General features: G+C 39.9%; 1 protein-coding gene across 2 annotated transcripts; it reads right to left on the bottom strand.

Moving 5' to 3' along the window:
* Positions 1-28: 28 nt before the first annotated feature.
* Positions 29-26,471, bottom strand: LOC138968944 (kinesin-like protein KIF3A). Of its 2 annotated transcripts, none has more exons than XM_070341624.1 (17): positions 26,324-26,471; positions 25,675-25,776; positions 23,621-23,789; positions 21,710-21,854; positions 21,007-21,091; positions 19,730-19,835; positions 18,473-18,612; positions 17,555-17,752; positions 16,442-16,616; positions 14,758-14,853; positions 9,713-9,869; positions 9,214-9,394; positions 7,159-7,269; positions 6,614-6,739; positions 5,972-6,094; positions 5,149-5,294; positions 29-4,698 (listed from the first exon to the last, which is right to left on the bottom strand). In XM_070341624.1, exons 1-17 carry the CDS (start codon positions 26,327-26,329, stop codon positions 4,659-4,661), a joined length of 2,106 nt encoding a protein of 701 aa, XP_070197725.1. In that variant the 5' UTR covers positions 26,330-26,471; the 3' UTR covers positions 29-4,658. The 2 variants fall into 2 exon arrangements, with proteins under 2 accessions (XP_070197725.1, XP_070197726.1); XM_070341625.1 differs by having other exon boundaries at positions 5,149-5,291.
* Between the last annotated feature and the right edge of the window lie 1,521 nt (positions 26,472-27,992).

Here is a 27,992-nt window from a genome sequence, read left to right as displayed (position 1 = left end):
AACCAAAGAAAACAACAACACCAAAGTCTTACAGAACTATAATTTTATATCTCTTGCATTGTTTGCATCCTTGGAACACATAAACACAGAACAAGCTCCAAGATGGAACCTCCCTTTCAAGGCCTCCTCCCCCACTTTAACCTTTCTTTCTTTCTTTCTTTATTTGGTGTTTAACGTCGTTTTCAACCACAAAGGTTATATCGCGACGGGGAAAGGGGGGAGATGGGATAGAGCCACTTGTCAATTGTTTCTTGTTCACAAAAGCACTAATCAAAAATTTGCTCCAGGGGCTTACAACGTAGTACAATATATGACCTTACTGGGAGAATGCAAGTTTCCAGTACAATTCAATTAAGATTCATTCATCAGGGGGGAGGCCGATTTTAAACTCCCCCTTTTGTAAAACTATGCTTATTTCAGATGTTCTTTTCATAACATCTGCAAAATGTACCTCTATTTTAAGATTCCATCCCCTTTCAGACCTGATTCCTTTGTGGTCTGAAAATGAGACGGGTTCCATGGCATTCGCCGTTCCATACCCGAGGGAGATTTTCACATAAAAAACTTATGCCTACATTTCAAACCATACATTACAACCATGTAAATTAATTATCTCACAGTAAAAACAGAAACAGAAGACCAGTAAATGGACGGGTGTAAATTCTCAAGGAAAAAAAAAAGGAAAAAGAAAGAAAAAAAATTGCAAGTGTAAATTGTCTACAAAACACAAACACGAAAACAGAAATTGGACGGATAAGCAAGTATCACAGGAATGTGTCTTTTTCACCAGAGTTTTTCTAAAAAAACGTGTTACTTGTTACACAGAACACTGAAAAATTATGACGCAAAGCAAAGACACAGCTCTCTATCAAACAGCAACTTCTGTGACACTGCGTTGAGATTATCTATGATAAAATTCACGAAAGATTTGTCATGGGGATTTATTACAGTAAACTAAACTTTGCTTCAACTTGTGTTGAAACCACACTGCGCTTACAGTATCTCTTGCAGCTAAACAGACATAAATAGCAAATAAATAAATTAATGATGGATACATATAAAAACAAAAATCACTTTTTGCCTGAAGGTCAATTCATAGTTTTCTGCCGTTACTTTGTTTACTTGTGGTCACATCACTACAAGTTAAAACAAACCTAGATTCAACAGTAGGTTTCAAATGACAGTGGGGGAAAATCCAAGAGGTACACAAAATGCCTAAACGTACGTACAAGATCATGTTTATGTTACTGGACAGCTTTTATGCATAAATAAATATTAAAAAAAGTAAAACTAATAGCATTCACCAATGAATGATAAGCTGTACAAAGAAAATTCTTAAAAATATATTGTTTTAAAAAACAAGAAAACAAATCCTGATTCACATTCACATCAGTCCAGTGCCATAAAAACACAACACTACAAGTATACAACAAGACCAAAAGAAGAAACAACCTTCTTTCTTGTGCAAGCCACCATGTAAACACAGATCTGTACAGGCTTTTACATGGGATAAGAGCACCCTTCCACTTGGAAACTTGTCAATAATCAACAGACTTGCTACCGGCACGGTTGGCCTAGTGGTAAGGCGTCCGCCCCATGATCAGGAGGTCGTGGGTTCGAACCCCGGCTGGGTCATACCTAAGACTTTAAAATTGGCAATCTAGTGGCTGCTCCGCCTGGCGTCTGGCATTATGGGGTTAGTGCTAGGACTGGTTGGTCCGGTGTCAGAATAATGTGACTGGGTGAGACATGAAGCCTGTGCTGCGACTTCTGTCTTGTGTGTGGCGCACGTTAAATGTCAAAGCAGCACCGCCCTGATATCACCCTTCGTGGTGGACTAAGCGTTAAGCAAACAAACAAACAAACAAACAAACAAAATGTCCACAGGGAGGAAGCGACACGAATTTCCCAGCATTGGGATAATAAAGTCAAGTAAAGTCAAGTAAATGAAATAAATGAAAATGCAACCATTGCTACCCTGCCAAGAAGACAGGCAGAAGGTGTAATCAGAAGGATTGTCTCATCCCATGTAAAACCCTAGACATATTTGTTTGTTTGCTTAACGCCCAGCCGACCACGAAGGGCCATATCACGGCGGTGCTGCTTTGACATTTTAACGTGCGCCACACACAAGACAGAAGTCGCAGCACAGGCTTCATGTCTCACCCAGTCACATTATTCTGACACAGGACCAACCAGTCCTAGCACTAACCCCATAATGCCAGACGCCAGGCGGAGCAGCCACTAGATTGCCAATTTTAAAGTCTTAGGTATGACCCGGCCGGGGTTCGAACCCACGACCTCCCGATCACGGGGCGGACGCCTTACCACTAGGCCAACTGTGCCGGTACCCTAGACAGATCTGTGGTGATTTGCAAAAGGTTTTACACTAGAAGAAAGGTTTGTTTAAACAAAAAAATAATAATGAATAAATGAATAACAATAAAAATAGGACAACACAAAACTGAAAAGTTTAACAGAAAGCTAATGGTTCCAAAAGCAACCATTCTGTCAGATTAGTTCCTCTCTCATTCTCTCAACTGTTTTTAACATTGGTTTTTTTTTAGAGAAAAAACATCAAATTCAGTTAGTTTATTGGTGTTTTGTTAACAAACATTTTCCAGAAAACCAGCAGCAATATATACAGATAAATGTTAAATTTACATGTTCTGTGTGACAAAGATCTGAACCCCCAACAGCAGCAAGTTTTAGTGACCCCAGAATAAGTTACACAATAAAACAATATGTATGCATGGATGCTACAAAGGTTGTCCATTCATGAACATCAATTTTCATGAAGAAACATCTTCAAGTCAGAACACACATTTTGTGCCCACGGTTTACTAAAACAATTGATGTAACAATACCAAAATGAGAGCGATGCAGATGGGGGTGGATGCTAATTTCATTAGGGTCATTAGTAGGGTCATTTACCTGCCAATGATGAATATCAATAATAAACGTGGCTTCTTCAATATTATGCCTACTCAATATTTCCTTCTCACCCTTGTTTATCCTTCAAATGATCTATAAAAAAAAATATAAAAAAAACCATTTGAATTGTTTTCTTTCTTTCAGACTTCATGTGTATATTCAATGAAATGAGCATGGAACTGGAAGCATTCAAACTCAAATGAAATTTCATTTCTCTTTTTGCTTTTGTTGCAATGATCACAAAATGAAACACAATTCAATTAACATGTGAAAGGATTGGTTTAACAAGTGACCAGAGGATAGACAAGATGTGGTTTTAAGAGAGAGAGAGAGAGAGAGAGAGAGAGAGAGAGAGAGAGAGAGAGAGAGAGAGTTATGTAATATGGAAACTTGATAACAAAAAAACAGGCGATTTTGCTAAAATAACAATGACAAACTTTTGGAGTAAATAACTATGGTGTGCTAGTACAAACGATTTTTTCACGACAGTGCCATGCTTCTCTCTTTGTACATGAGAAATGTCATTGGAAAGAAAATTGATTGATTGATTCATATAAATGAAATATCTGATGAGAATACCAACTGTTTATATTAAAGATGAGAATCACCATGAGAATGAAATACCTAGCTCTCACAAAATGAGGGAGTTTGTCAGAACGTTTCACTGAATGGAAATGAAAATGGTGATCACACAGAATAGAGAACACAGTCCAGTCTCAAACATTGAGTTATGTGTTACGCAACACATCCCGCCCTGACCCTCATTTGCATAAATTTGAATAAAACCGTCAAAGGATCTAAAGAAAAGGGTGAGCTTCTAAAAATGGTAGGATCTACTTTCATCTCATTGAAGTACTTTTACTGTCACAGTAACCTACAGAGAAAATCAAAAGAGCATGTACAGTCAAGGGAAAACCAGTGCCTGGCCTGTCTAAAAAAAAACTCCCGCGTGAGGGATTTTGCAGCAAGCAAGAGTGAATATAAAGAAGGAAAAATGTTCTCTGTGCGCGAGCCAGCAAGCAGGATGTCTCAGGACTGTGTAACCAAAAGAGCATGTTTGCCAACAAAATTTCAATTTTTCCATACTGCAAAATTTGATTCTTTTTTTTTTTCAACAATGGCACGCTGAATGTTAAGTATCAAAATCTCTGGATTTCAATCATTGCAAGAAAAATACAGAAGAAACTTTCAGCACAAGAAAACCTGAGTAGTAGTTTTCAAGAAAACGTGTGCAACAACGTAAGCAGAAACATCACAGAAAAATTATGCAATGCAAAATTTCAAATACTTGAGGAGAATCATCACAATTTTGATCACAATACTTAGCAGTGTCATATGTACAAATTGTATGCTCAATCGAACCTCGCAGCCTTTCCAGAGTGATGTGTTGTACGAGCCATGGTCTATGGGAGAAAACTCTTGAATTGCAGAGGACAGACAAGGGAGGTAAAAGAGATACAAAACCAGACTGGGTTAGATTTTTTTTTAGCAAACACACTGCTCTCCATCATAGGTAAGCACAGAATTGCTTGATTCAATTCCGGTCTTGTTTAGCTGAAGTTTCAGAAAATAATGACTAACAAAGAGGGGCAACTTTTAAAGCTAGGCAACTTTGCAAAGGGGAAATATTTCTTAGTGGTGGTTCAGTAGAAAAACGCCTCCTCCATCTGCTCGCAGAGGGCCAGAGACTTGAATACACACAGAGCCAGGGCGGAAGCGAGAAGTCACTGAAGCAAAGAGTCCAACTCATTGCCCTTGGATTTCCTGACAGAAAAACACATGAGCACTGAGCAAATGGAATAATCGCACAAAAATCACATTATTTGACTAACGTTGTTGACACATCAAAACTTCCGAAAATTGTTGCTATTATGCTGCTTGTTTGATGGGGGAAAAAGCTGTTCCTTTCTCATCATTATGCAAACATATGCAAATTTCAAACCTGTTCATTTTTGTTAACTTCAATTAAGTCCTGATTTTATTTTTTGTCGCTTTTAACACAAAAGACAACAATGACTTTTAAACTAAAACTTTTAAAAGCTGTTATTCGTTCAGCATTCTTTGTTCAAATGCGAGTACATTATTTTTTGGTCTTTTTATGCATCGCCCTCAAGCGCAGTCACCATTTATTTCTTCTGCTTAAACTTTTACATAATATCAAAACATTCAAACTGTATTCAAAAACAAAACAAAAAACCTTTCACCTAATCTTACCTTGTTTTTGAGCTTTTGGGTCTCTTAGCCGTGTTGGGTCGACCCGATTTAGAAGTTTTGCTTGCTGTTTTGGGCCTGAGAGCTTCCTCTGCGCCCTCTGCAGTGTACGCCAGGTACACATGGGATAGGTCCACAGTGTCGTTCTGCTAACACAGTTAACACATGGCATAACCATAACATCAACACTGACTAACATAGCCCCAAAACCAAGACACATAAATGTCAACACTTTCTGAAATAGCCACAATGTCCACACTTTGTAACACCACAATGTCAACAACCGGCATAACAGGCAGTAAAGTAAATAATGTCACCATTTTGTAACACCACAATATCAGAACTTTGTAACACTACAAACTGTCAACACCTTAACAATAACGTAACCACAATGCCAACATCCTTTAACCATATTGTCATGGGTTTCCACAGCAAGCTCCCTTTTTGGGTAGAAATCTTGCATATTTATTTGAGTAAAAGGAAAATGGTAGTACTAAGGGTTTCAGGGGACCATTGTGAAGGTTCTGTATCTTACACCATGTGTAATTGTTTCTTTTCGGGATGAATCAATAAACCGATCAAGGAATGAATCAATGAATGAATCAATGAATGAATCAATGAATGAATCAATAAATGAATCAATCAATCCATCAATTGCACACTTTACTCTATTCTTCTTGGGTATAAAGAGGGTAGGTAACCGCTTTACACAGAAGATTCAAACTCTCAGCACCGGGGAACAGACTGATGTTGGCACGTAATGTTAAGGGTATTTACGAGTGACAGAATTGGTGCCACACCTATCACCACAGTGTCCAACACCCACCTTGTCTTTATCTTTCTCGGGCTGTGGCGTCTGTTTGCGCATGTTGTTGCCGGTGTACGCCACACAGCGCAGCTGCCACTCTCCTATATCGTCGTTCCAGTTCACATGCTGCTCGATCATCTCCTGCACACATCAACAAGGAAAGTTTGAACAAATTTGAACACATTATCACTTGATCTAAGAATTAAAGGGAAGTAAGCACTCTAAAGGCATACGGCATGAGGAATACAGTGAGCGTTGTGTGGAACCAATCTCCTGGCACCTGATTGAACAACAAGCATTGAAATGAACAAGCGACTTTCATTCTCAACTATTAGCACATTATTACTTTAAAAATTATTTCATTGTTCAGGGGTGGGACTGGGGAAAAAATGTAAAAGCTTACTGTGGGGAGGAGTATGGAAGGAGGCCACCACCACATGCTGTAAAAGTTCCAATGATTTAGACATCAAACATCCCTGACTTTATCACATAATACATAACATTATCACAAAATAAATTACATTATCAAGTAATACATTACATTATCACGAAATACATTATTCAATTATTTCTTCCAGCACAGCCCCACCTTTACCTAATACCATGCATCACAGATCATCTTCATTCATGAATAAACACCACACAATCCCTCAATTCTACCTGGAATTCTGGTGGAATGAAGTTGTCGATGATGACCATCTGCAGTTTGAGTTCCCTGCTGAGCTGTCGCACATTCTCCAGCAGTCCCTCCATCTCTCTCTGGTGCTCCTGCTGCAGGTCTGCTATCTGCACACACAGCGGGGAAACAACATAACCATGTGACGTCAGAGGCTGACTAAAACTCATATATTGGCGGCTTTCCAAAACTACAAAAGAGTGCATGTTTGTGTGTATTTTGTCATATAAGATAAAAGCAGTTCTAACTAAAAATGGATCGATTCATAAATGTTATTTGTATTTTTGATCAAACTACAATATTTTACCCTGATCTCGTCAGTCATTGTTCACCTCGGAGAACACTGCATGTCTCAAGCTGTGTCAAATGTCATTTTAAGACCTAATAAAAAAAAAATGAGAAAAGAAATGAAATAATCTCCAACAAAGAAGAGAGGGCATGTATGTGTGCATGTGTGTGCACGTATGCACATGTATGCAAGCAAGCATGCGTGTACGTGACCCAGTTGACTGGGGTGAACAATACCAACCTCGGACTTGGCCTGCATGAGCATGGTCCAGACTTTCTTGAGCTTCTTGGTCTTGCCTGCAACCTCCTCCTGCAGACTGGAGTACTTCTCCTCTATGTCCAGCCTCTCTTGCTGCAACACGCACAGCATCACACACGTCAGGAGTGAACTCAGTCATAGACAACTTCTGGGTTGCCCTCTTTGCAAAATGTTGCGTAAATATTGCATTTTTCAGGCACCATAAGCATTTTTAGTCATACCGCCACTGAAAATACATACAACCCATTTGGTGTCAACTTATGCAAATCCCTCAAAGTCTGTGCAACCCCTGCATAAAAACAGGTCCTTTCGCTAACTCACATGGGGCCCTCCCATCAGATTACATCTGCCAGTCAAAGCATTCTTAGTAAGGACAGGTTAAACAACACAGCATTGTGCCTTAAACCTTTTGTTCTTGTGAAATGAAATAAAGACCTGTCAGTCAAGTCCCTGAACAGTAAACCATTATGAAATTGCGTTTCCATTAATTCCCTCTATCGTGTCCAAAAGAGTTTGTTTGCTTGTTTGCTTAACGCCCAGCCGACCACGAAGGGCCATATCAGGGCGGTGCTGCTTTGACCTATAACGTGCGCCACACACAAGACAGAAGTCGCAGCACAGGCTTCATGTCTCACCCAGTCACATTATTCTGACACCGGTGTCCAAAAGAGACCAATCGATTAAAAAAACAAAGGAAAATATAGGGGCCTCTTCCATCCAATGGCACACTCCAACACAGACAAACAAAATATAGGGGCCTCTTCCATCCAATGGCACACTCCAACACAGACAGACAAAATATAGGGGCCTCTTCCATCCAATGGCACACTCCAACACAGACAGACAAAATATAGGGGCCTCTTCCATCCAATGGCACACTCCAACACAGACAGACAAAATATAGGGGCCTCTTCCATCCAATGGCACACTCCAACACAGACAGACAAAATATAGGGGCCTCTTCCATCCAATGGCACACTCCAACACAGACAGACAAAATATAGGGGCCTCTTCCATCCAATGGCACACTCCAACACAGACAGACAAAATATAGGGGCCTCTTCCATCCAATGGCACACTCCAACACAGACAGACAAAAGTCACACCCCGCTTATAAGACCTCCAAAAATCTAAGAAATCAGGTCTTAACAAGTCGCGTAAGGCAAAATTACTACATTTAGTCAAGCTGTGGAACTCACAGAATGAAACTGAACGTAGTCCGCCGCTAATGCAAAAGGCAGTGAAAGTGACGAGCCTGTTTGGCGCGGTAGCGGTTGCGCTGTGCTTCGTAGCACGCTTTACTGTACCTCTCTTCGTTTTAACTTTCTGAACGATTTCGGAAATTTAATTTTAATCATAATTTTTATATTTTTAATTTTCAGACCTTGTTTTTAATCCGAATATAACATATTTATATCTTTTTGGAATCAGAACATGATGAAGAATAAAATAAAAGTAATTTTGGATCGTTTTATAAAAAAATAATTTTAATTACAATTTTCAGATTTTTAATGACCAAAGTCATAAATTAATTTGTTAGCCTCCATGCTGAAATGCAATACCAAAGTCCAGCCTTCGTCGAAGATTGCTTGGCCAAAATTTCAATCAATTTGATTGAAAATTGAGGGTGTGACAGTGCCGCCTCAACTTTTACAAAAAGCCGGATATGACGTCATAAAAGACATTTATCGAAAAAATGAAAAAAACGTCTGGGGATATCATACCCAGGAACTCTCATGTAAAATTTCATAAAGATCGGTCCAGTAGTTTACTCTGAATCGCTCTACACACACACACGCACAGACAGACAGACACACACACACACACACACACATACACCATGACCCTCGTCTCGATTCCCCCTCTATGTTAAAACATTTAGTCAAAACTTGACTAAATGTAAAAAAGAAGGAGTCTTATAACCGAGGTAAATTTAAAGAGGTTATGAACAGCAAGTCTGAAAAATCAAGGTCTTCAAAAGGGGGAAGTCTTAAATTGGGGGGTCTTGAAGGGGGGGGGGGGGGTGTTCCACTGTACCTCTTTCTCCTGTAGCTGTTTCCGCAGTTGGTCCTCTTTCTGCTTGCGGTCCTCCAGTTCCTTGGCACTCTCCTCCAGCATGCGTTCCTGCTCCTCCGCCTTCTCCAGCAAGTTCTCTCCGCCCACGATGATCTTCTTCTGGATGGCCGCCAGCTTGTTCTCCAACAGTTCCTGTTCATCCCTGAGAAAAGTCATTGGCATACATTGAGGCATTTGGGGTATAAAAACTCTGCATGAAAAATGGCTACAGTTGTAAATGGCAAGGTATGGTTGTCACTCCTCTCATCTGTATTTTTATTTGCCTGTCAGAATTGTAGTCAAAACTTGTGTAATTCCCACTTCTGGCATTACCACGTGCACCTATGGATAATCAACCCTTTTTTATATTTAGTCAAGTTTTTTCTACATTCTTTTCCCCTTCTTTTTCTCTCTTTTTTTCTTTCCCTCTTTCAAATTTGTTCACCCACAACTATGTTCACAGCATATTACAATTACTCACTTGTATTTTTTCAGTTCATTTTCCTTCTTGTCGAGGTCCTCCTTGACTTTGTTTTTCTCTTCTTCCGCCATGTCTTTCTTGGATTCCAGGGCCCGGCGGTCTGCGTCTATCTTGGCCTGGATCTCTGTCATTTTCTCTTTGGAGATCTTCTTCTTGCCTGAAACACAAACCACATAATGATGGTAAAAAATGTTTGGCGTTGCTGTGGTCATAATTTGCTGTTGTTGTTGGTAGATGGTGGTTGTTGTTGGTGGATTGTGGTTGTTGTTGTTGGTGGTGGTTTTGTAGTTCATGTCACTGAAAGCCAGTGAAACATGCTCCTTTTGGTATATTTGCTGGCCGCATTATTGAAAGTCCACAAATTGTTTGTGTGTATTTATTTTTTTATCATTCATTAGATTTATTCACTTATTTATTTATCTGTTCTTAATATTTATTAAATGTATTCATTCGATTATTTCCTTTTAATAGATTCATTCATTCACACGATTGCAATAGAGAGGATTTTGTTTGGTTTACTTGTTCTTTCAATCAATTTTAAAGAAAGCATTTGTCTTGTTCATCATTCCTCGGGTTGCACGTACCTTCTGAAATTGATTTAACACACACACACACACACACAAAAACATGAGCACACAGAGAAGAATATCCGAAAGCACATAGAGAAAGAATATTTAAAACAGAAACAATATTTAAAACAGAAATAATATATAAAACAGAAAGAAAACAGAAGTTAAACATGTACAGGCTGCTTACAGAAAAAAATCAACTGCCGTTAACAATATTCCTTCTTCTTTGCTTTCAATAGTGTTAAGATATTCATTTTAAAAAGACACTTAAAATTTTGGGATCCAAGTTTAAACTAGATCATACCAGTAAAGGGGCAGACATTTTTTACACCAAATTGTATAACTGTATGAAAACAAATAGACACTGGAAAGATAAAAGAACAGCAAAACAAAGAAATACTACATATATCACCAGAGAAAAAAAGCTCCTTTAGATTTGTATCATTGAATAAATCCACACTGCAAACCAAAGTAAAACACAAATCTTGACTCACAGCATAATTGTGTGACCATATCATTCTGGGCATGGAATTGGTACAATGTACTAGGGAGACGGTGGAATCCTATGGGCCTACAGGTGGAATCCTATGGGCCTACAGGGCCGGAGGACGAGGGAGGAGCGGTTGGGGGGGGGGGGGGGGAGTGGGGGTTAACAGGTCAGCAAAGAGGGGGAGCAAGAAATAGACACTCTCTGCTTGAAGGAGTAAGAAGTAAAAAAAAATTTAAAAAATCAATAAATAAACACTAACACTAACAGACAGAAAATACAGAAAGAGGCAAGCAGATGGAACAAAGCATTCCATGAAAGTTTGGAGCTAAAAGTCACGCGAAAAGAAAAAACACACAAGGACCCAACTTAAAGCTTCTGCTGTGATTTACCTTCTTTGTCTTGTGTGCGAAAGCAGAGAAAGAACAAGCAAAGGTTAATACAAACAACACATTACAGAGTGTTTGAGTTAAAAAAAAGTTTTTCCTTTCTCGTTCTTCTGTGAGCAGGGCATTAGCCCCTCATCATCAATCTCAGAATGATGGGAAGACATACAAGCAGGAAGGTAGGCAGACAAAACACATATCACCTCCCTCTTTCAAATACACTGAACAAAAATGTTGTTGTGTGTGATTAAAATAGAAATCCTTTGTATGCTCCTCCTTTCAACATTCCTCCTACACACTTAAATCCTCTCTATATCATGTTTCACAAAACACATCATACATGTAGACACATGTAATGGTTCCATTTCATCTGTCTTACTTTGTACAGTTGAACCCCCCCCCCCCCCCCCCCCCCCCCCTTTTTCAGACCTCCAAAAATGTCATTAAATCAGGTCTTGAAACGGAGACCGAGTCTTAAAGTCCGAGTAAGCTGACAGAGGTTGTGAGCAAAAAGTCTGAGAAAGAGTCTTAATTACTCTTAATAGGGGGGAAGGTCTTAACTTCAGGGAAGGGGGGGGGAGGCATAAAGGGGGGATCCACTGCAGCACAGTTACGTCTGGGCCTGGTGAAGCACTGAGAGTGGGGGTGGGGGTGGAGGTATGGGATTTTATCCACTGTATCTTCAGTTTTACTCTCACACATAAACGATGTGCCATGGCAGCTGCCGAAAAACGTAATACTAAGTTCACATAAATAGACTGAAGACAACTCTGCTGTTGTATTAAGATGTTCAAGGACAAATATTGCAATAACAAGATGAAAAAACAGACTGTAGTACATGTAAACCTAAAAGGACACCAAGCTATTCTACCAAATAGAGCAACTATTACATGTACCATGCAAACATTCTCTTTTGTGATGCAAAATCATTTTGAATCCCAGAGATGCATTCTACTACTGCCTGAACTCATAGTCTGGCTATTTGACAATATCATCAAGAAGTATTATGAGCTTTGATCAAGAAAAAATACATTTCATTTGACCAAGAAAACTAAAACAATCGAAAAGTCACTTTGGCATAAATGCAAATCCTGTCACAGTACTTTTTTTTTTAAAGATTAAGTGACAAAGACCTGAACAGAGTCATATTAAGACTTTTGTTCTCTAATTTCTCCATGCTTAAAAAAAACAAAAAACTCCATGCATAAAAAAAGATTGGACTTTAAAGGCAAGTCTTACAAACATTCATCGCAATTACTGATCAACTCTCACAGCCGCAAAGCTAAACCGTACCTGCTGTTACAAATAAAAAACGCTGACAACACCAGTAACCCTTTAAAGGTCCTTGTCTACATTTTTATACCGAAATCGCCATTTGACCAAATGCAGAGTCTATTATCTACAAATATCAACAATACACCCCCTTTCGATCAGGAAAGACAAAGCCAGTGTAGCCGTTTAAAAATTCATTGTAGTATTCCAGCGTAGTACTCATAGTAGGATATCCTTATTTGGAAAATGCCAAGCGCAAAACTCCTCTCAAATCCCGTGCATTTTGTGCGTTTTAAAAAAAGCGTGGACAGCGCTCCAGTGTCAAACTGTTGCTGCATTTGTTTGGGCGTGGCTATAAGCATAGTGACATGAATTTGATTGGTCAGTATTTTTAGGCAAAGCACAATCCATGTTCTCAGCAAACAGAAAACAAAATATTGGAAGCGTGAGTCACGCTACCCAAAAATAAAATCTTTTTTTACATATATTTTTTTTTCTATAACTTTTTAGCGAAATCTAACCATAAGATTATTGAAAAAAAGCAAAAATGTAGACGACCACCTTTAATATCAAATCTTGAAACCTGACTGCATGAAAAGCATACATAAACGTCCCAAGCCACATAAAAACAACACACAGACCAATACTGTAGTAACTTGCCACCTGCAACATCGACTTTTTCTCTTTTATTTTCATTTTGTCTTTGCTGCTGAATTCAATCCATCTTCCAAACAGAAGCAAAACACAAAACTGTGCATAGCAAAATTAAGCCTGTGCTTGTCAGGTGGCTTTCTCTCCACAAAGCAATCAAATTTCTGTTATTGTTGTTTTGTTTTTACCTCCAGCAACCACCCTGCTCCTGTTCCTTCCACCTCCAACAAAAATAAAAGCCAGAAAAAACACAAGCGTATCCCATGCATACACACACACACTAGGAGCAGAGATACGGCCAGGCCAAGACGCCATGCTGCTTGAAATCACTGAATAATACTCACTGTCTTCTTCCTCTAGATACATAACGTCCAATTCCACAACCCCTTATAAACACACAAGCGTATCCCATGCATACACACACACTAGGAGCAGAGATACGGCCAGGCCGAGACGCCATGCTGCTTGAAATCACTGAATAGTACTCACTGTCTTCTTCCTCTAGACACATAACGTCCAATTCCACAACAGCAACAAGAGACCAGGGGTTACACAACGCTTCATCAACGTACAAATTCATTCATAAAACGTAGATAGTTCTCACACAATTAGGTGCACAAATGAGCATACGATTTTGGTACAGTGGAACCCCCCCCCCCCCCCCCCCCCCCCCCCCAAGACCTCCAAAACTCTGAGATAATCAGGTCTTAAAAAGGAGGGAGTCTTAAAATGGGGGTAAATTTACAGAGGTTATGAAAGTCTAAGAAAACAGGGTCTTAAAATGGAGGAAGTCTCAAATTGTGGGGAGGGGGGGGGGGTCTTAACCTGGGGGGTTCCACTGTATGATCTTAAGATGAGTAGCAACTAAGAAAAGAAGTTGTGAATATATTAAAGTTCAAAGCCAAAGAAAATGAATACAAAAGGATTAATGGTAACAATAAAATAACATAAAAAATGTTACATTTTGCCTGAATTCCTACACTGATGAAAAAAATCAAATGCACCCTAGGTTCTGAGTGTATCTACCTGCAGGTAAAGTTCAAGAAGGTCTAAACATTTTTGATTTTGTCTTCGTTGAACATATTTGGGTCTTTCTCCAAAGCTGGATACCAGTGGAAAGCAAGCTACGCTGGTAGTATTTTAGTTATTAATGCAGAGGTTTTTATCACAGACTTTGATTTAAGTAATGGATACCATTTCCAACTGGCACACAAGTAAAGAAATAAGAACAAAGCACAAATTGACTGTTTTTTTGAAATATTACATTCATAATGCTGAAAACTGCATTGCTTCTGTCACGTAGAAATGTAAGAGCTTGACATTGCTTGCATATAACAAACTTATCCGAAATAGGATTTGTGGTCTTTTATTAATATTGGGTGTCATGGATTTAGTCAGTGAATTGATAATCAAAATAAAATCAAGAGAGTATATCTCCTGTTCACCATTTATTCACAGCATTCAAACTATCAGGACTGAAAACTCATGCCACAAAATGGTACCCATCTCTGGAGAATAACCTATTGACACAGCAGTGACTTGACTGAGACCATTATCGTGTGCAAGTCTACAGAATTCAAGAAAAACGGAGTGTTTACAAATACACCAAGGAAGAAGTAGCAGTTAATATGAAGACATAATACAGTGAATACTAAGAGATAATGGCAAGACTGTGCATACCTGTGCGTTTCTTTTTGACCCTCCTTGTCACTCCGTTTTCATCGACTATCTCCTCTTCTGATTCACTGTCTTCGTCGCCTTCGTCGTCTGTCACACCTGCACAATAATTGTTTAAAATTTCAAATTAATAAATCTTGTCCTTCCACAAATGATTATTCCACCTATTCATATACATACTTCTGCCAGACACATTTCTAACCATGACAAGCTGCAAAATACAAACCGCACAGATGAAAATTTATAATATTTCTCATGTGTTGAAAACCATCATTTGCTTAAATTGTTTTGTGCATTTTTCATTAAAAAAAAAAAAGGCAGTAGTTAGCTGAAACTTCTGTTAATATCCTCATGTTGCTATTAAAAAGAATAAAACATGCAAAAAAGTGAAGTGATTTTTACACACACACACACACACACAGTATGTGTCTAAGATGAAGAAAAAACAACTCTCTCTCTCTCTCCTCTTCTCTCTCTCTCACATTCTCTTTGCCTGCACAGAAACCAGATATCCCTTTGATTGTTGGTATGCTCCGAAGTCAATGCAACTACCCAATGGAGAAAAAAACATGTCGCGTAAGGCGAAATTACTACATTTAGTCAAGCTGTGGAACTCACAGAATGAAACTGAACGCACTGCATTTTTTCACAATGACCGTAGTCCGCCGCTTGTGCATGACGGAGTGAAACTGACGAGCCTGTTCAGCGCGGTAGTGGTTTCGCTGTGCTGCATAGCACGCTTTTCTGTACCTCTCTTCGTTTTAACTTTCTGAGCGTGTTTTTAATCCAAACATATCATATCTATATGTTTTTGGAATCAGGAACCGACAAGGAATAAGAAGAAATTGCTTTTAAATCGATTTCGGAAATTTAATTTTGATCATAATTTTTATATTTTTAATTTTCAGAACTTGTTTTTAATCCAAATATAACATATTTACATGTTTTTGGAATCAGGAAATGATGTAGAATAAGATGAACGTAACTTTGGATCGATTTATATAAAAAAAATATTTATTATAATTTTCAAATTTTTAATGACCAAAGTCATTAATTAATTTTTAAGCCACCAAGCTGAAATGCAATACCGAAGTCCGGCCTTCGTCGAAGATTGCTTTCAAAAATTTCAATCAATTTGATTGAAAAATGAGGGTGTGACAGTGCTGCCTCAACTTTTACAAGAAGCCGGATATGACGTCATCAAAAGTATTTATCGAAAAAAAGAAAAAAACGTCCGGGGATATCATTCCCAGGAACTCTCATGTCAAATTTCATAAAGATCGGTCCAGTAGTATGGTATGAATCGCTCTACACACACACACACGCCCAGACAGACACACAGACAGACAGACAGACACACACACACACACACACATACACCACGACCCTCGTCTCGATTCCCCCTCTATGTTAAAACATTTAGTCAAAACTTGACTAAATGTAAAAAGTAAAAGTGTCTGTGACAGCTAGTTCACAATGTAGTTTCCACAAGAAACAAGATATCCTTTAAGCCTGTCCTGAATTGGGCCAGGTCGACTACTCCAAGTAAACTTCGCTAAGCTGGCCGCACAAAGTTTCAGCACTGAGTTTTCGATAAAAAGACTTTGTGAAGTCTTCGCGAAGTTGACTTCGGGCTCATTCAAGGACCGCCTTTGGCAACAGCAACCCTTGCTGCCCCAGCACACACCATCTTCCAGTTGCTTGCGCAGCTCCTCAATCTCTTTCTGGAACTGTCTCAACAGGGCGTCCTTGGGATCCTCGTTGATCTTGGCCCTGTTCTTGATGTTCTTGGCGCGGTTGGCGTAGCGTAGCGTGCTGATCGTTTCGTCGTAGTTGTAGTCTGCTGGACCCATGTTGGCTACCTGTGGGCAGAGGTGTATCATGTTACAGTGGAACCCCCCTTTTAAGACCCCCCAATGTAAGACTCTCCCCTTTTAAGACCTTGCTTTGTATAGATTTTCTGTTCATAACCTCTGTAAATTGACCCCCATTTTAAGACTCCCTTCTTTTTTAGACCTGAATTTCTCAGATTTTGGGAGGTCTTAAAATGGGGGTTCCACTGTATAGACGAACAAGGTTGATGTGTGTTATACAGAGGGTGGAATGCGGCCTGCATGGACCTGGCACTTGAATATAGCAATATTTAGATAAGAAAGAGAAATTGAGTTGAAGTGAATCTGTACTTCAGGTAAAAAAAAAAATGTGCAGGGTGTGGTTTTCAAAATAAATATGCTACGTACCCCTTTTGAAGTTTCACGCTTAAAAATATAATAGCTTTTTTTGTATCCCATGTAAAAAAAAAAATAATTTAAAAAGAGAAGAAAATTCAATCATTTCAATGAAACTGCAAAACTAGGGGGGGGCTCACGCCAAGCTTCTACCCGTCAATCATCTCTGTACAAACCTCTGAATTATTTACGCACAATAGTTGAACAATAACAGCTAATAAGTCACACACAATTCTAGATGGCAGAACAATCAGCATGAGTAGAAAACTATCCTACACTTGTTTTTTCGAGTAACCGCAGTCGCCAATCCAATAAAACAAACCCAAAAGACAATATACTCTTTTGGGAAATAACTCTGTCGGGTTTGTATGGGTAGTGGAAGAGTGAGTACCCTTGCCAGCACATGTTTTCGACACACTCCTCGCTAGTGATTGGCCCCTCCAGTGTTTGTAAGAGGTTTTGACAAGGGTATTCACTCTTCCAAAAACCCACACAAGCCCGACCGAGTTATTTTCGTAATTCGTCTATTCCACTTCCACAAACACTATTCCTGCAATCTTTTTCCTTCTCACCATAACAGTTTTGGAGTTGCCTCCCAGGGAATCCTGAAGGAGACGAGTGAGCTTGGAATTTCTGTAGGGAATGTGGGTGCTCTTGCCGTCCACCAGGGATGAGATCACGTTGCCCAAAGTCGATAAAGATAGGTTGATTTTTGTGGCTTCCTTCAGTCGCTGGCCCGTGGCTCCTGTCTTCGCTTGTCGCTCTGATCCCTGGACAATGAAGAAAAAATGTTTTGAGTCACTGAAGAAGGGAATTGATTTTTAGGCCATGTTGGGCTGTGGCGACTGAGTGGAATGGCTGAATTTTGTCAAAAGAAAGAGCTCTGAAAAGCAGGACTGTAACAACTGCTTTACCTCATTCTATTTTAAAAGAACACAGAAATCCAGATATGAGTGTACACTTTTACTAAGACATAGAAATACACATGTAAATGACTTGTCCCCTTCAGTCATAATCAAGAATACATTACAATACAAAGACCACTGTGCTACAGTTTGAAAACCTTTAAACCCAAGAAATCACTTGAAGTTTCCTCTTCGCTTTTGAATATATGCTTATCATGACCAGAACTGAGCTCTACCTCAACTTAATGACAAAAATAGTACTAAAGCTACACAAATTCAAAATACAATGTAAGCTCCCTTTTTAACTCCCCCCCCCCCCCAAAGTTAAAACTACACAAATTCAAAATATAGTGTAACCCCCCTTTTTACCCCCCCTCCCCCCCCCCCCCCCCCCAAAAAAAAAAAAATTCTGAAAAAATCAGGTCTCAAAAAAGAGGGAGGGTTAAGTTATGAAAAGAAAATCTGTGAAATCAAGGTCCTATGATGGGAATTATGGGGATGATTGGAGGCGAGTTCAAGAGGCATTCAGGGGTAAGGCCAAAGCTTGACTCATACGTTGCAGCACAGCAGACCAGCTATACTCACAGCCAGATCGACCAGGTGAAGTTTGCCCACGCGCACATGCTGCTTGCCGTCTGCCCCTTTCTCGCTGCATTCCACCGTCACTGTGAAGATGGCGTGTGAGCGGGAGCTGTGCATGTTCATTTGAGTTGCACCCACAGATCCTGAAAGTCAGCAGAAAACACAATAATAACACAGCATAACGGAATTCTAAGTGTGACACCTCTCATTTTACCAAAGTTTCCAACAGTGAGCAAAGCTGTGATGCATACAATTTGTTTTGCCGAGTTTGACTAACATGAACACTGAAATCCTTCTGCTTAGGCTTTAACATTTAACTCATTGTCTCCCAGGTACGGATATATCCGTACCCACTCGTATGGCTCTATCTGACCAGGTACGGATATATCTGCTCAGACGGTTAGCTTCAGTCGCTTCCTGTAACGTCCATCTAACGCCTGCATTTCAGCGTGTTGATACACAGTTTCTACACAGTTACTACAATTCTGAGTGAAAAGGCAAAAACAAACTTGGTCAACATAGGTGGGGTAGAAAGTGTTAAATGAAAATCATTAATTTACTCTGCCAGGCATCAGTCTGGATTAAGGGGTGCCTTTGACCAGGTTGGCAAGGAGAGGCAGAAACAGGAATTTAAGTGTAATGTGAACCAGCAGTCATAGTTTTCCTGAGTTGTATCCAATGATGTGGCAGTCGATGACAGTGAACTCTTGACTATCCTCCTCTAGCATGTTTGTCAAGTCCATGACGAGTGCAAGTGTTTTTCATTTCATGCAAGATACTGAGAGGCACCCAAATACTGTGCTCCTTACCTACTTACTACTTGAAAGTACTTCACATCACTAAATCTAATAATTATCTTGACCGGCACGGTTGGCCTAGTGGTAAGGCGTCCGCCCCGTGATCGGGAGATCGTGGGTTCGAACCCCGGCCGGGTCATACCTAAGACTTTAAAATTGGCAATCTAGTGGCTGCTCCGCCTGGCGTCTGGCATTATGGGGTTAGTGCTAGGACTGGTTGGTCCGGTGTCAGAATAATGTGACTGGGTGAGACATGAAACCTGTGCTGCGACTTCTGTCTTGTGTGTGGCGCACGTTATATGTCAAAGCAGCATCGCCCTGATATGGCCCTTCGTGGTCGGCTGGGCGTTAAGCAAACAAACAAACAAAAAAATAATGATCTTCTTACCTCCACATGCAAACACAGACAAGACAGACACTCTCTCTTTCTCTCTCTACCTCTCCCTCTCATAATTGAACTCACTGTTCTTGTTTCCTAGTGTCATGATGCGGTCCATGTCGTCAGCGTTGTTCACCACAAATGCCGACAGATCTTTCACGTACACGCCCACGTCTGGTCTCTCCTTCACCTGTTAACAGAAGATAACATTACCGGCGTTGTTAATTATAAAAGAAGAAATATATGATCATGTTACCCCAAATAACTTGACACATTTCATGGTACTACAAGGCTATGTATTTTTTTTTATTTTACTTCAATTTTGACATTTTATCTTTTTATTCATCATTGCTGTTCAGGTTGCTTGCTCTCAGTGGAAAGCTAGTAGCAAGAAAAGTTATATCACCCAGGTGTGTGTGCGTGTTTAGGTGTAATCGATTTGACTGCACTTCTGGTAAAATGACCAAAGTCTTTTACAAGCCACAGCAGTGACACAGGGGTGGGACAAGGATATTGGATTGGATTGGATTGGATAAGATTTACAGTCCAGTGAGGTTACCCTCATGGAAATTCGGGCTGCTTTCTCCCTAGGTAAAGCGAGCTGCCATACATACGGCGCTACCAATATTTTTTTATTTTTTTTCCTGCATGCGTGTATTCATGTTTCCTGAGACTTAATGCCGTGTGAGATGGAATTTTTTTACTTTATTCCAAGTCCCACGGGTATTTGATGGACATTTTTATCTATGCCTATACAATTTTGCCAGGAAAGACCCTTTTGTCAATCGTGGGATCTTTAACGTGCACACTCCAATGTAGTGTACACGAAGGGACCTCGGTTTTTCGTCTCATCCGAAAGACTAGCACTTGAACCCACCACCTAGGTTAGGAAAGGGGGGAGAAAATTGCGGCCTAAAAATTGCACACAAAGTTCACCTGTGTCCACCCCGGCCTAGATCTGAATACGTAACTTGAAGATCACAAGACCAATGCTCTACCAACTGAGCTAACCGGTTAAACTATACAGTCATTTTTCAGAAAACAACCTCTTGCCTCCAAAGAAATAATCATAATTATTATAAACGTTTAAGACATCAACAACAAAAACAACAAAAAGACAAGATTTATCCCACCACTAGTTCAATATTTGGTTCTAGTTCTTCTATGGAACACGAGAATGCACGCAACTTATTTTCTTCTTTCTGTCACTTCTCCTTTTTGTTGTTATTCGCTGAGGACTTACTATCGCAACTGGTTCAGTTTTCTGTGTTTGTGTGTCTACTGCTGGTGAGTACATCTCTGTTGTTATCTTCTTCTAGTCCTTGTTGTTTAAATGCTGTCAAAAGTGTGAGGGTAGTTACCTCCAGATGTTGGTGCTGATCCTTGCCCAGCAAGTCTCGCACCTCTTCATTGTAGATCTCCAGATACGACACTCTCACCAAAAATCTGTAACAAACACAATCACAGCACAGTCCATGAGAATGCCAGCCTTCATCTGGATGACAATGTGGTCAGGTAAAAGTGACCAGACATCTGGATCTGGATCTGGATCTGGATGGTTACCTTGCAGGGCCGATAAGGTATATGCGCTATGGGAGTTTGACTGTGTGACAATGGGAGTTTGACTGTGTGACAATGGGAGTTTGGCTGTGTGACAATGACATTGTAATTGTAAAGATGATATGTTTCCAGATAGTCTCAGCTCCATGTATCCCTCTACATGCAAACACATACACACAGAGATAGTGTACACAACTACAAGCTAAAATATGTTTGGCAAAAACAAACAGGGACGAGTCTATTTCTTCCAAATCAGGCTAGGTTCTCACCTATAGTCGTTTTCAGCCTACTAGCAACTCTCTTCTCAAGAATGGCTCACACCTGTCCTATATTAGGCTAGTGTCTCACCTAATGTCTTTCTTAGCCTTCTAGCAACTCTCTTCTCAAGAATGGCTCACACCTGTCCTATTAGGCTAGTGTCTCACATAATGTCATTCTCATCCTACTAGCAACTCTCTTCTCAAGAATGGCTTGCACACCTCTCTTATCAGACTAGTGTCTCACCTAATGTCTTCCTCAGCCTTAGCAATGTGACCAAAGACGTGAGCAAAGGAGTTTGGAATGATGCCTCTCTTCTCCGGGATGGCTCGCACACCTTCCATGGTGAACGTCTTGCCTGTGCCCGTCTGACCATAGGCAAATATTGTTCCTGAAACAAACAAAATTGCAAAAATGATGTCATCACAAGGAATTGTTAAAAACAGGAAAAAAATGTGAACAAAACTTAAGTACGGTATCAATTCTCATGAAGTACGCTCAATATTTTGAGATATAAAATGCTTTCCACAGCGCACCTCAGAAGACAGAGTTCCTCTCTGCCCCTCAACAAATCATGACATTTGGTTAAATATTGATCAGAGATCCCTAGCCCTCGAAGTCAAACTGAGCGCCACTGCATCCTACATGCACTAGAATCCAAAACAAGTGTACTCGAAATTACTGAAGGGGGTCCCATGACATACTAAACTTAAAGAGCAGATCCTGGGACGCATTAAATTTGTTATCATGCGTACTGTTGGTACTGATGTAAGTGTCTGCTAGTTTCTATACAGAATAGACAAGAACGTACACTTGGCTGTATTTCAAAGACAAGAAAAAGTCCTGCCAGATCTCTACCAACTCAAGGTTATGGAGTAAATCAAACTGATATCACAAATACATGGGTGGGACTGAAAAATGTCATGCATCCTGAAACTCAACCGAACCACACAAAAAACAAAACAAAAAAAAGAGAGAGAAAAAAAGGCCATAATCGAATCCGGATTTCCGGCATATACACCGGAAGAATCCCACCCATGCAAATAACACTTTTATGAATGTCTCTCAAAACTGCCCAAAGTCCTCCTGGTTTTGGGACCCTCTAAAATTCCTCTGAAGGGGTCCTTGGACTCGCCTTACAAATAAAATGGACCCTCAAGGAAGAGTGTCAGTCAGGAACCTGATTGACTGAATGTAAAAAAGAACAACAACAACAACAAACAAGTCGCGTAAGGCGAAATAACAACATTTAGTGAAGCTGTCGAACTCACAGAATGAAACTGAACGCACTGCTTTTTTCACCAAGACCACATACTCGTAGTTTCGTCAGTCCACCGCTCGTGGCAAAGGCAGTGAAATCAACAAACCAGAATAGTGCAGTAATGGTCGCGCCGAGAGGGATAGCACGCTTTTCTGTACCTCTCTTCGTTTTAACTTTCTGAGCGTGTTTTTAATCCAAACATATCATATCTATATGTTTTTGGAATCAGGAACCGACAAGGAATAAGATGAAATTGTTTTTAAATCAATTTCGGACATTTGATTTTAATCATAATTTTTATATTTTTAATTTTCAGACCTTGTTTTTAATCCGAATATAACATATTTATATCTTTTTGGAATCAGAACATGATGAAGAATAGGATGAACGTACTTTTAGATCGTTTTGTAAAAAAAAAATTTTTAATTACAATTTTCAGATTTTTAATGACCAAAGTCATTAATAAATTTTTAAGCCTCCAAGCTGAAATGCAATACCAAAGTCCGGCCTTTGTCGAAGATCGCTTGGCCAAAATTTCAATCAATTTGATTGAAAAATGAGGGTGTGACAGTGCCACCTCAACTTTTACAAAAAGCCAGATATGACGTCATCAAAGGTATTTATTGAAAAAAATTTAAAAAACGTCCAGGGATATCATTCCCAGGAACTCTCATGTCAAATTTCATAAAGATCGGTCCAGTAATTGGGTCTGAATCGCTCTACACACACACACGCACAGACAGACAGACAGACAGACACACACACACACACACACATACACCACGACCCTCGTCTCGATTCCCCCTCTACGTTAAAACATTTAGTCAAAACTTGACTAAATGTAAAAAGCACCTGAAAGTGAAAACCCCTTATTTTCATACGAGCAACATACAAACCATTGTATCCATCCAGCACACACTCGACTACAGGCCGAGCTATTTTGTTGTACACATCTAGCTGTTTGCAGTCTTGGCCAAAGGTGATGTCGAAAGTGAAGTTCTTTGGCGGGTCTGAGTTGGACGTGTCTGGGTGCTTCACGGTGACCTGCCCTCGCATCTCATCAACCTGATAAACAGTATGATAGAAATGGGTGCATGACACTGACACTACCATGAAGCTCTCATTCTACACTAGACGAATTCCGAAAATAACTCCGTCGGGTTGTATGGTTTTTGGAAGATTGACCTTCTCTTGCAAAATTGCAGACAAACAATAATGCAGGGACCAATCACTAGCGAGGGGTGTGCGTGTCTCCACGTGTTTCCGGCACACCCCTCGCTAGTGATTGGTCCCTCCATATTTTGTCTGACATTTTGCAAGAAAATGTCCCTCTTCCACAACCCATACAAACTGGACAGAGTTCGTTCCGAAAATTGTCAATTGCAGCAGGCAAAGTACATAACAGAACTCCCACTGAAGATTGATGGGCGACCGGATGCTATGAGTATGTGACACAGAACATTCTACTTTCAGTTTCACGTCTGATATTCTCTCTGACAAGTGACATTCTACGTTCATGTATGCATCTCTGACAATGACATACAAATAATGTTATCATTTCCAAACCAAAAGTCAGATTGCATGGTTAAAGCTTGTTTATTTCTTCATTCTGAATGTCCTAAGCTAGACTTGAGCATCTGGAAACAGACTTCTCAACTGTATACAGGTATCTATCTATATCTACATACGGCTTGTGTGTGTCTGTGTGTCTGTGTGTCTGTCTGTCTGTCTGTCACTTCGCGATGCATGGCCAAAGTTCTCGATGGATCTGCTTCAAATTTGGTGGGCATATTCAGGTAGACCCCGGACACAATCTGGTCGATGAAAATGTTCAACATGTGCTCTAAGCGCGGCGCGGTGAACCGATTTTGGTTTTTCTGTAGATCCATTTCCAGTAACTCTTCCGTATCTTCTCCAGTGTTTTGCGCGTTTATCTCCCTTCCTTCGTGTGGCGTCAATCACGTCAACACGTGCTCTAAACCGGCGAAGAGCCACGCTGCATACTCCGTCTCGCGATCATCCCGGCGAAGCCGGTGCGAACCGCCACGCTGCATACTCCGTCTCACGATCCACCATAAATTGATAAGATTATCAAAGAATTTAAACTTCACTGCTTGATCTGTACACATTAAAGGCTGCCATATATTCGTAGCGTTCATTAATCAATTCATATTGTTTACATGTGCCAATAATGTTATAAAACTGTACCTAAGGGGATATAATAACGATTGGCTGTAGCTTTCGAACACAGAAAAAATTATTTCAGTATTGCAAAGTGGTGTTGATAGTGTCGAATGTAAACAGAACAGTCTCAAACGCCATCTTTGGTTTACGAAACGTCACGAAGTGACGTCAACGGTCTAAAAATAGCCCAAGTCCTGGAGAACCGTGTATACTACATTGGGTGTGCACGTTAATGATCCCACGATTGACAAAAGGGTCTTTCCTGGCAAAATTGCTTAGTCACAGTTAATAATTGTCTACCATACCCGTGTGACTTGGAATAAGGCCGTGAAAGGTAAATATGCGCCGACATGGCTGCAATCTACTGGCCGTATAAAATGTCATCTCACACGGCATCACTGCAGAGCGCCTAGAACTGTACCCACGGAATATGCGCGATATAAGCCTCATTGATTGATTGATTGAGAACTGTTGCTAAACAATGCAATAAAGAATTAATTATTTCTCGTAATTGGTAAGGACTTCAAACCTAAAACTTTGCAGGAAGCTTAATTTATACATCCCCGCAACGATGGGAAAAGCCCTGGAAGTAATTACACTAATTAAATAGGACTATGTCAGCCTTTAAATAATGCATGCGCACCTATTTGACTTATATTTATAAAAAATAAATAACAAATATACAAGCGTTTCACCTGGTAAACGGGAACATCTTATAACCAGAAAGAAATTTACACGAAGACATGGACACGTGTGGAAACGTTACCTTGACGACCATCTTACATCCTTGCTGTATTTCTTTCTCATTGAGGGGTCGACATCTCACCGCTACTCGGACGTTGTCCACATCTTTCATACTTGCATTTTCCTGCTCATAAATAGAAAGTAATGTATTGTAACATGTAGACTCTTTCATTTAACACGTAGTCAAAATTGAGGTGCAGAACACAACTGAAACAACTGCTGCTTGAATCAATGAATGAAAACAAGTTTGGACTTTGGTCAATGTTTTCTAATGTGGTTCCCATCTGTACCCACACAAATACAAGTTAAAAATAAAATAGTGCAGATTATAGGTGCATGTTTGAGTAAGAGAGAGAGAGGGGGGGGGGGGGGAGGGAGAGAGAGAGAGAGACTGCGAGAAAATGAGAATAGATGACTGTGAGTGTGAAAGTCCACGAAAAATTACACTGAAATCAAACAAAAATTGTCCTCATCTTGGCATTTCTTAGCATCTTTACAATCAACACTGTCTCTCCTTCAATTTTTTTTGAGGCTATGCATTATGCTGATCAGAAAACTTAGCATTTGTTTGTTATCAACAACAAGTCAAACGTTAGTTCACAATCACAGAAAGTCAGAAATCGAGTTCCGCTGCCGATTCTTGAAATGAACGGCGGACGAAAAGAACTTACCGGCATTTTGATCCTGTAATCGTTCCAAAAATGTTGTCATACACGTTATAGTCAACCTGAAATTAGCGTAAGTAAGCTGGTTCACATGATATCTGTCGAACAATGTCAACATAGGATAGCTTCATTCGCAAAGCATTTAGGCATGTAGTTGCTGCTCTGCAGTGTCTGACAATCATGGCTTACGATTGGTCAAAAAAAAGAGTCTTGGTAATCCTTGTAGAAATATCCAAACGGGAATTTATTCAACCGGTACCGGTATGATTAAGGGAAAGCAACGATTCAAAGTTTACAAGCTGTTTGCGGATAAGCATAAGCTTTACCACAGGCGTCTGTTATCGGCACATTTAGTTTTGCCATCTTCAATTTCTTTGTGTATACCTTATTATTCTCTCTCTCTCTCTCTCTCTCTCTCTCTCTCTCTCTCTCTCTCTCTCTCTCTCTCTCTCTCTCTCTCTCTCTCTCTCTCGTTTAGTTATATTTTCATTTGTCCAAAGCATCAGTGTTCATTATATCCACACAAAAACACTCAAAGCTTTAATAACACATTTACTCGTGCATGTGTATTCAGTATTGTTTTTACTACGTTACATATATTTGTGTATAATATGTAATATGTAAATATTCATATGTTGTTGTTTTTCTCTACCTTTTTTTATGTGAATATCCGTGTAAATATGTGATTAGATTAGTCCCTTCTCTGGGCGAGGGCTGGTTGAAAAAAAGCTCGTTGTATTGCTTTATATGCCACAACCCTCGAAAAAAAAATTGATTTGGTTTGATTTGATCTCTCTCTCTCTCTCTCTCTCTCTCTCTCTCTCTCTCTCTCTCTCTCTCTCTCTCTCTCTCTCTCTCTCTCTCTCTCTCTCTCTCTCTCTCTCTCTCTCTCTCTCTCTCTCTCTCTCTCTCTCTGATTTGTATAGATTTGATTTGATTTGATTTGATCTATTCAATTTCATCACCAATTTTCTTCACATGCAAGAAACTGACATGCTTTTCGTCCTTAAATAATTTCACCAGGAAACAACATTTCAGTCTTGAGTATATATATATTAAGGGGGAAATATGACCACGGGGGAAATACGAAATCGTTACACCGGTGTAACACATTTTTACTCCACGAAAAATTGACTCCGGAGGTACGACATTTTTACTCCCAGTAAAAATCTCGTACGAAAAAAGAACTCCACAAGGAACGAAAAAATTACTCCCTCCACGAATTTTTAACTCCCCAAATTTGTACTCCCAGTAAAAATCTCCCTGGTTTATATTTCGCGGTTAACGATCGTACTCATGGGATCACAAGCCAAGCGTCATTTTACTATCGTGACATACCAATAGCGCGATATCCCATTTTGATGCAATCCTGTTTTGCCGCCGTCCCATTTTGGCCACATCCCATTTTCGCGACATTTCACAAACCAAGCATCCTTTTACTACCGTGTCATAACAATAGCGCGACATCCCATTTTGACACCCTCCCATTTTGACACCATCCCATTTTGCTTCATTCTACTTGCCAAGCCTCACTTTTTACTATACTGCGTCATTCAACTGGAGAGACATTCCGTTTTACGCGAAATCCCATTTTGCCGCAATCCAAAATGTCGCGAAATATGGATACGGCGAAATGGGATGGCGGCAAAACGACATGGCACCAAAATGAAATGTG

The sequence above is a fragment of the Littorina saxatilis genome, linkage group LG6 (genome assembly GCF_037325665.1).
Source record: "Littorina saxatilis isolate snail1 linkage group LG6, US_GU_Lsax_2.0, whole genome shotgun sequence".
Taxonomy (NCBI): domain Eukaryota; kingdom Metazoa; phylum Mollusca; class Gastropoda; order Littorinimorpha; family Littorinidae; genus Littorina; species Littorina saxatilis.
The sequence above is the reverse complement of the archived record's forward strand: the minus strand, read 5'-3'. Positions and strand labels throughout refer to the sequence as shown.

Bases quoted from the DNA above. Each gene is read 5' to 3' on its own strand.
- LOC138968944 (XM_070341624.1), bottom strand. The intron at 18,613-19,729 runs GTGAGTTCAATT...GCTGACTTTCAG, and splicing joins GACACTAGGAAACAAGAACA to GATCTGTGGGTGCAACTCAA. The intron at 9,395-9,712 runs GTGAGTAATTGT...GACTTTTCTCAG, and splicing joins AATGAACTGAAAAAATACAA to GGATGAACAGGAACTGTTGG.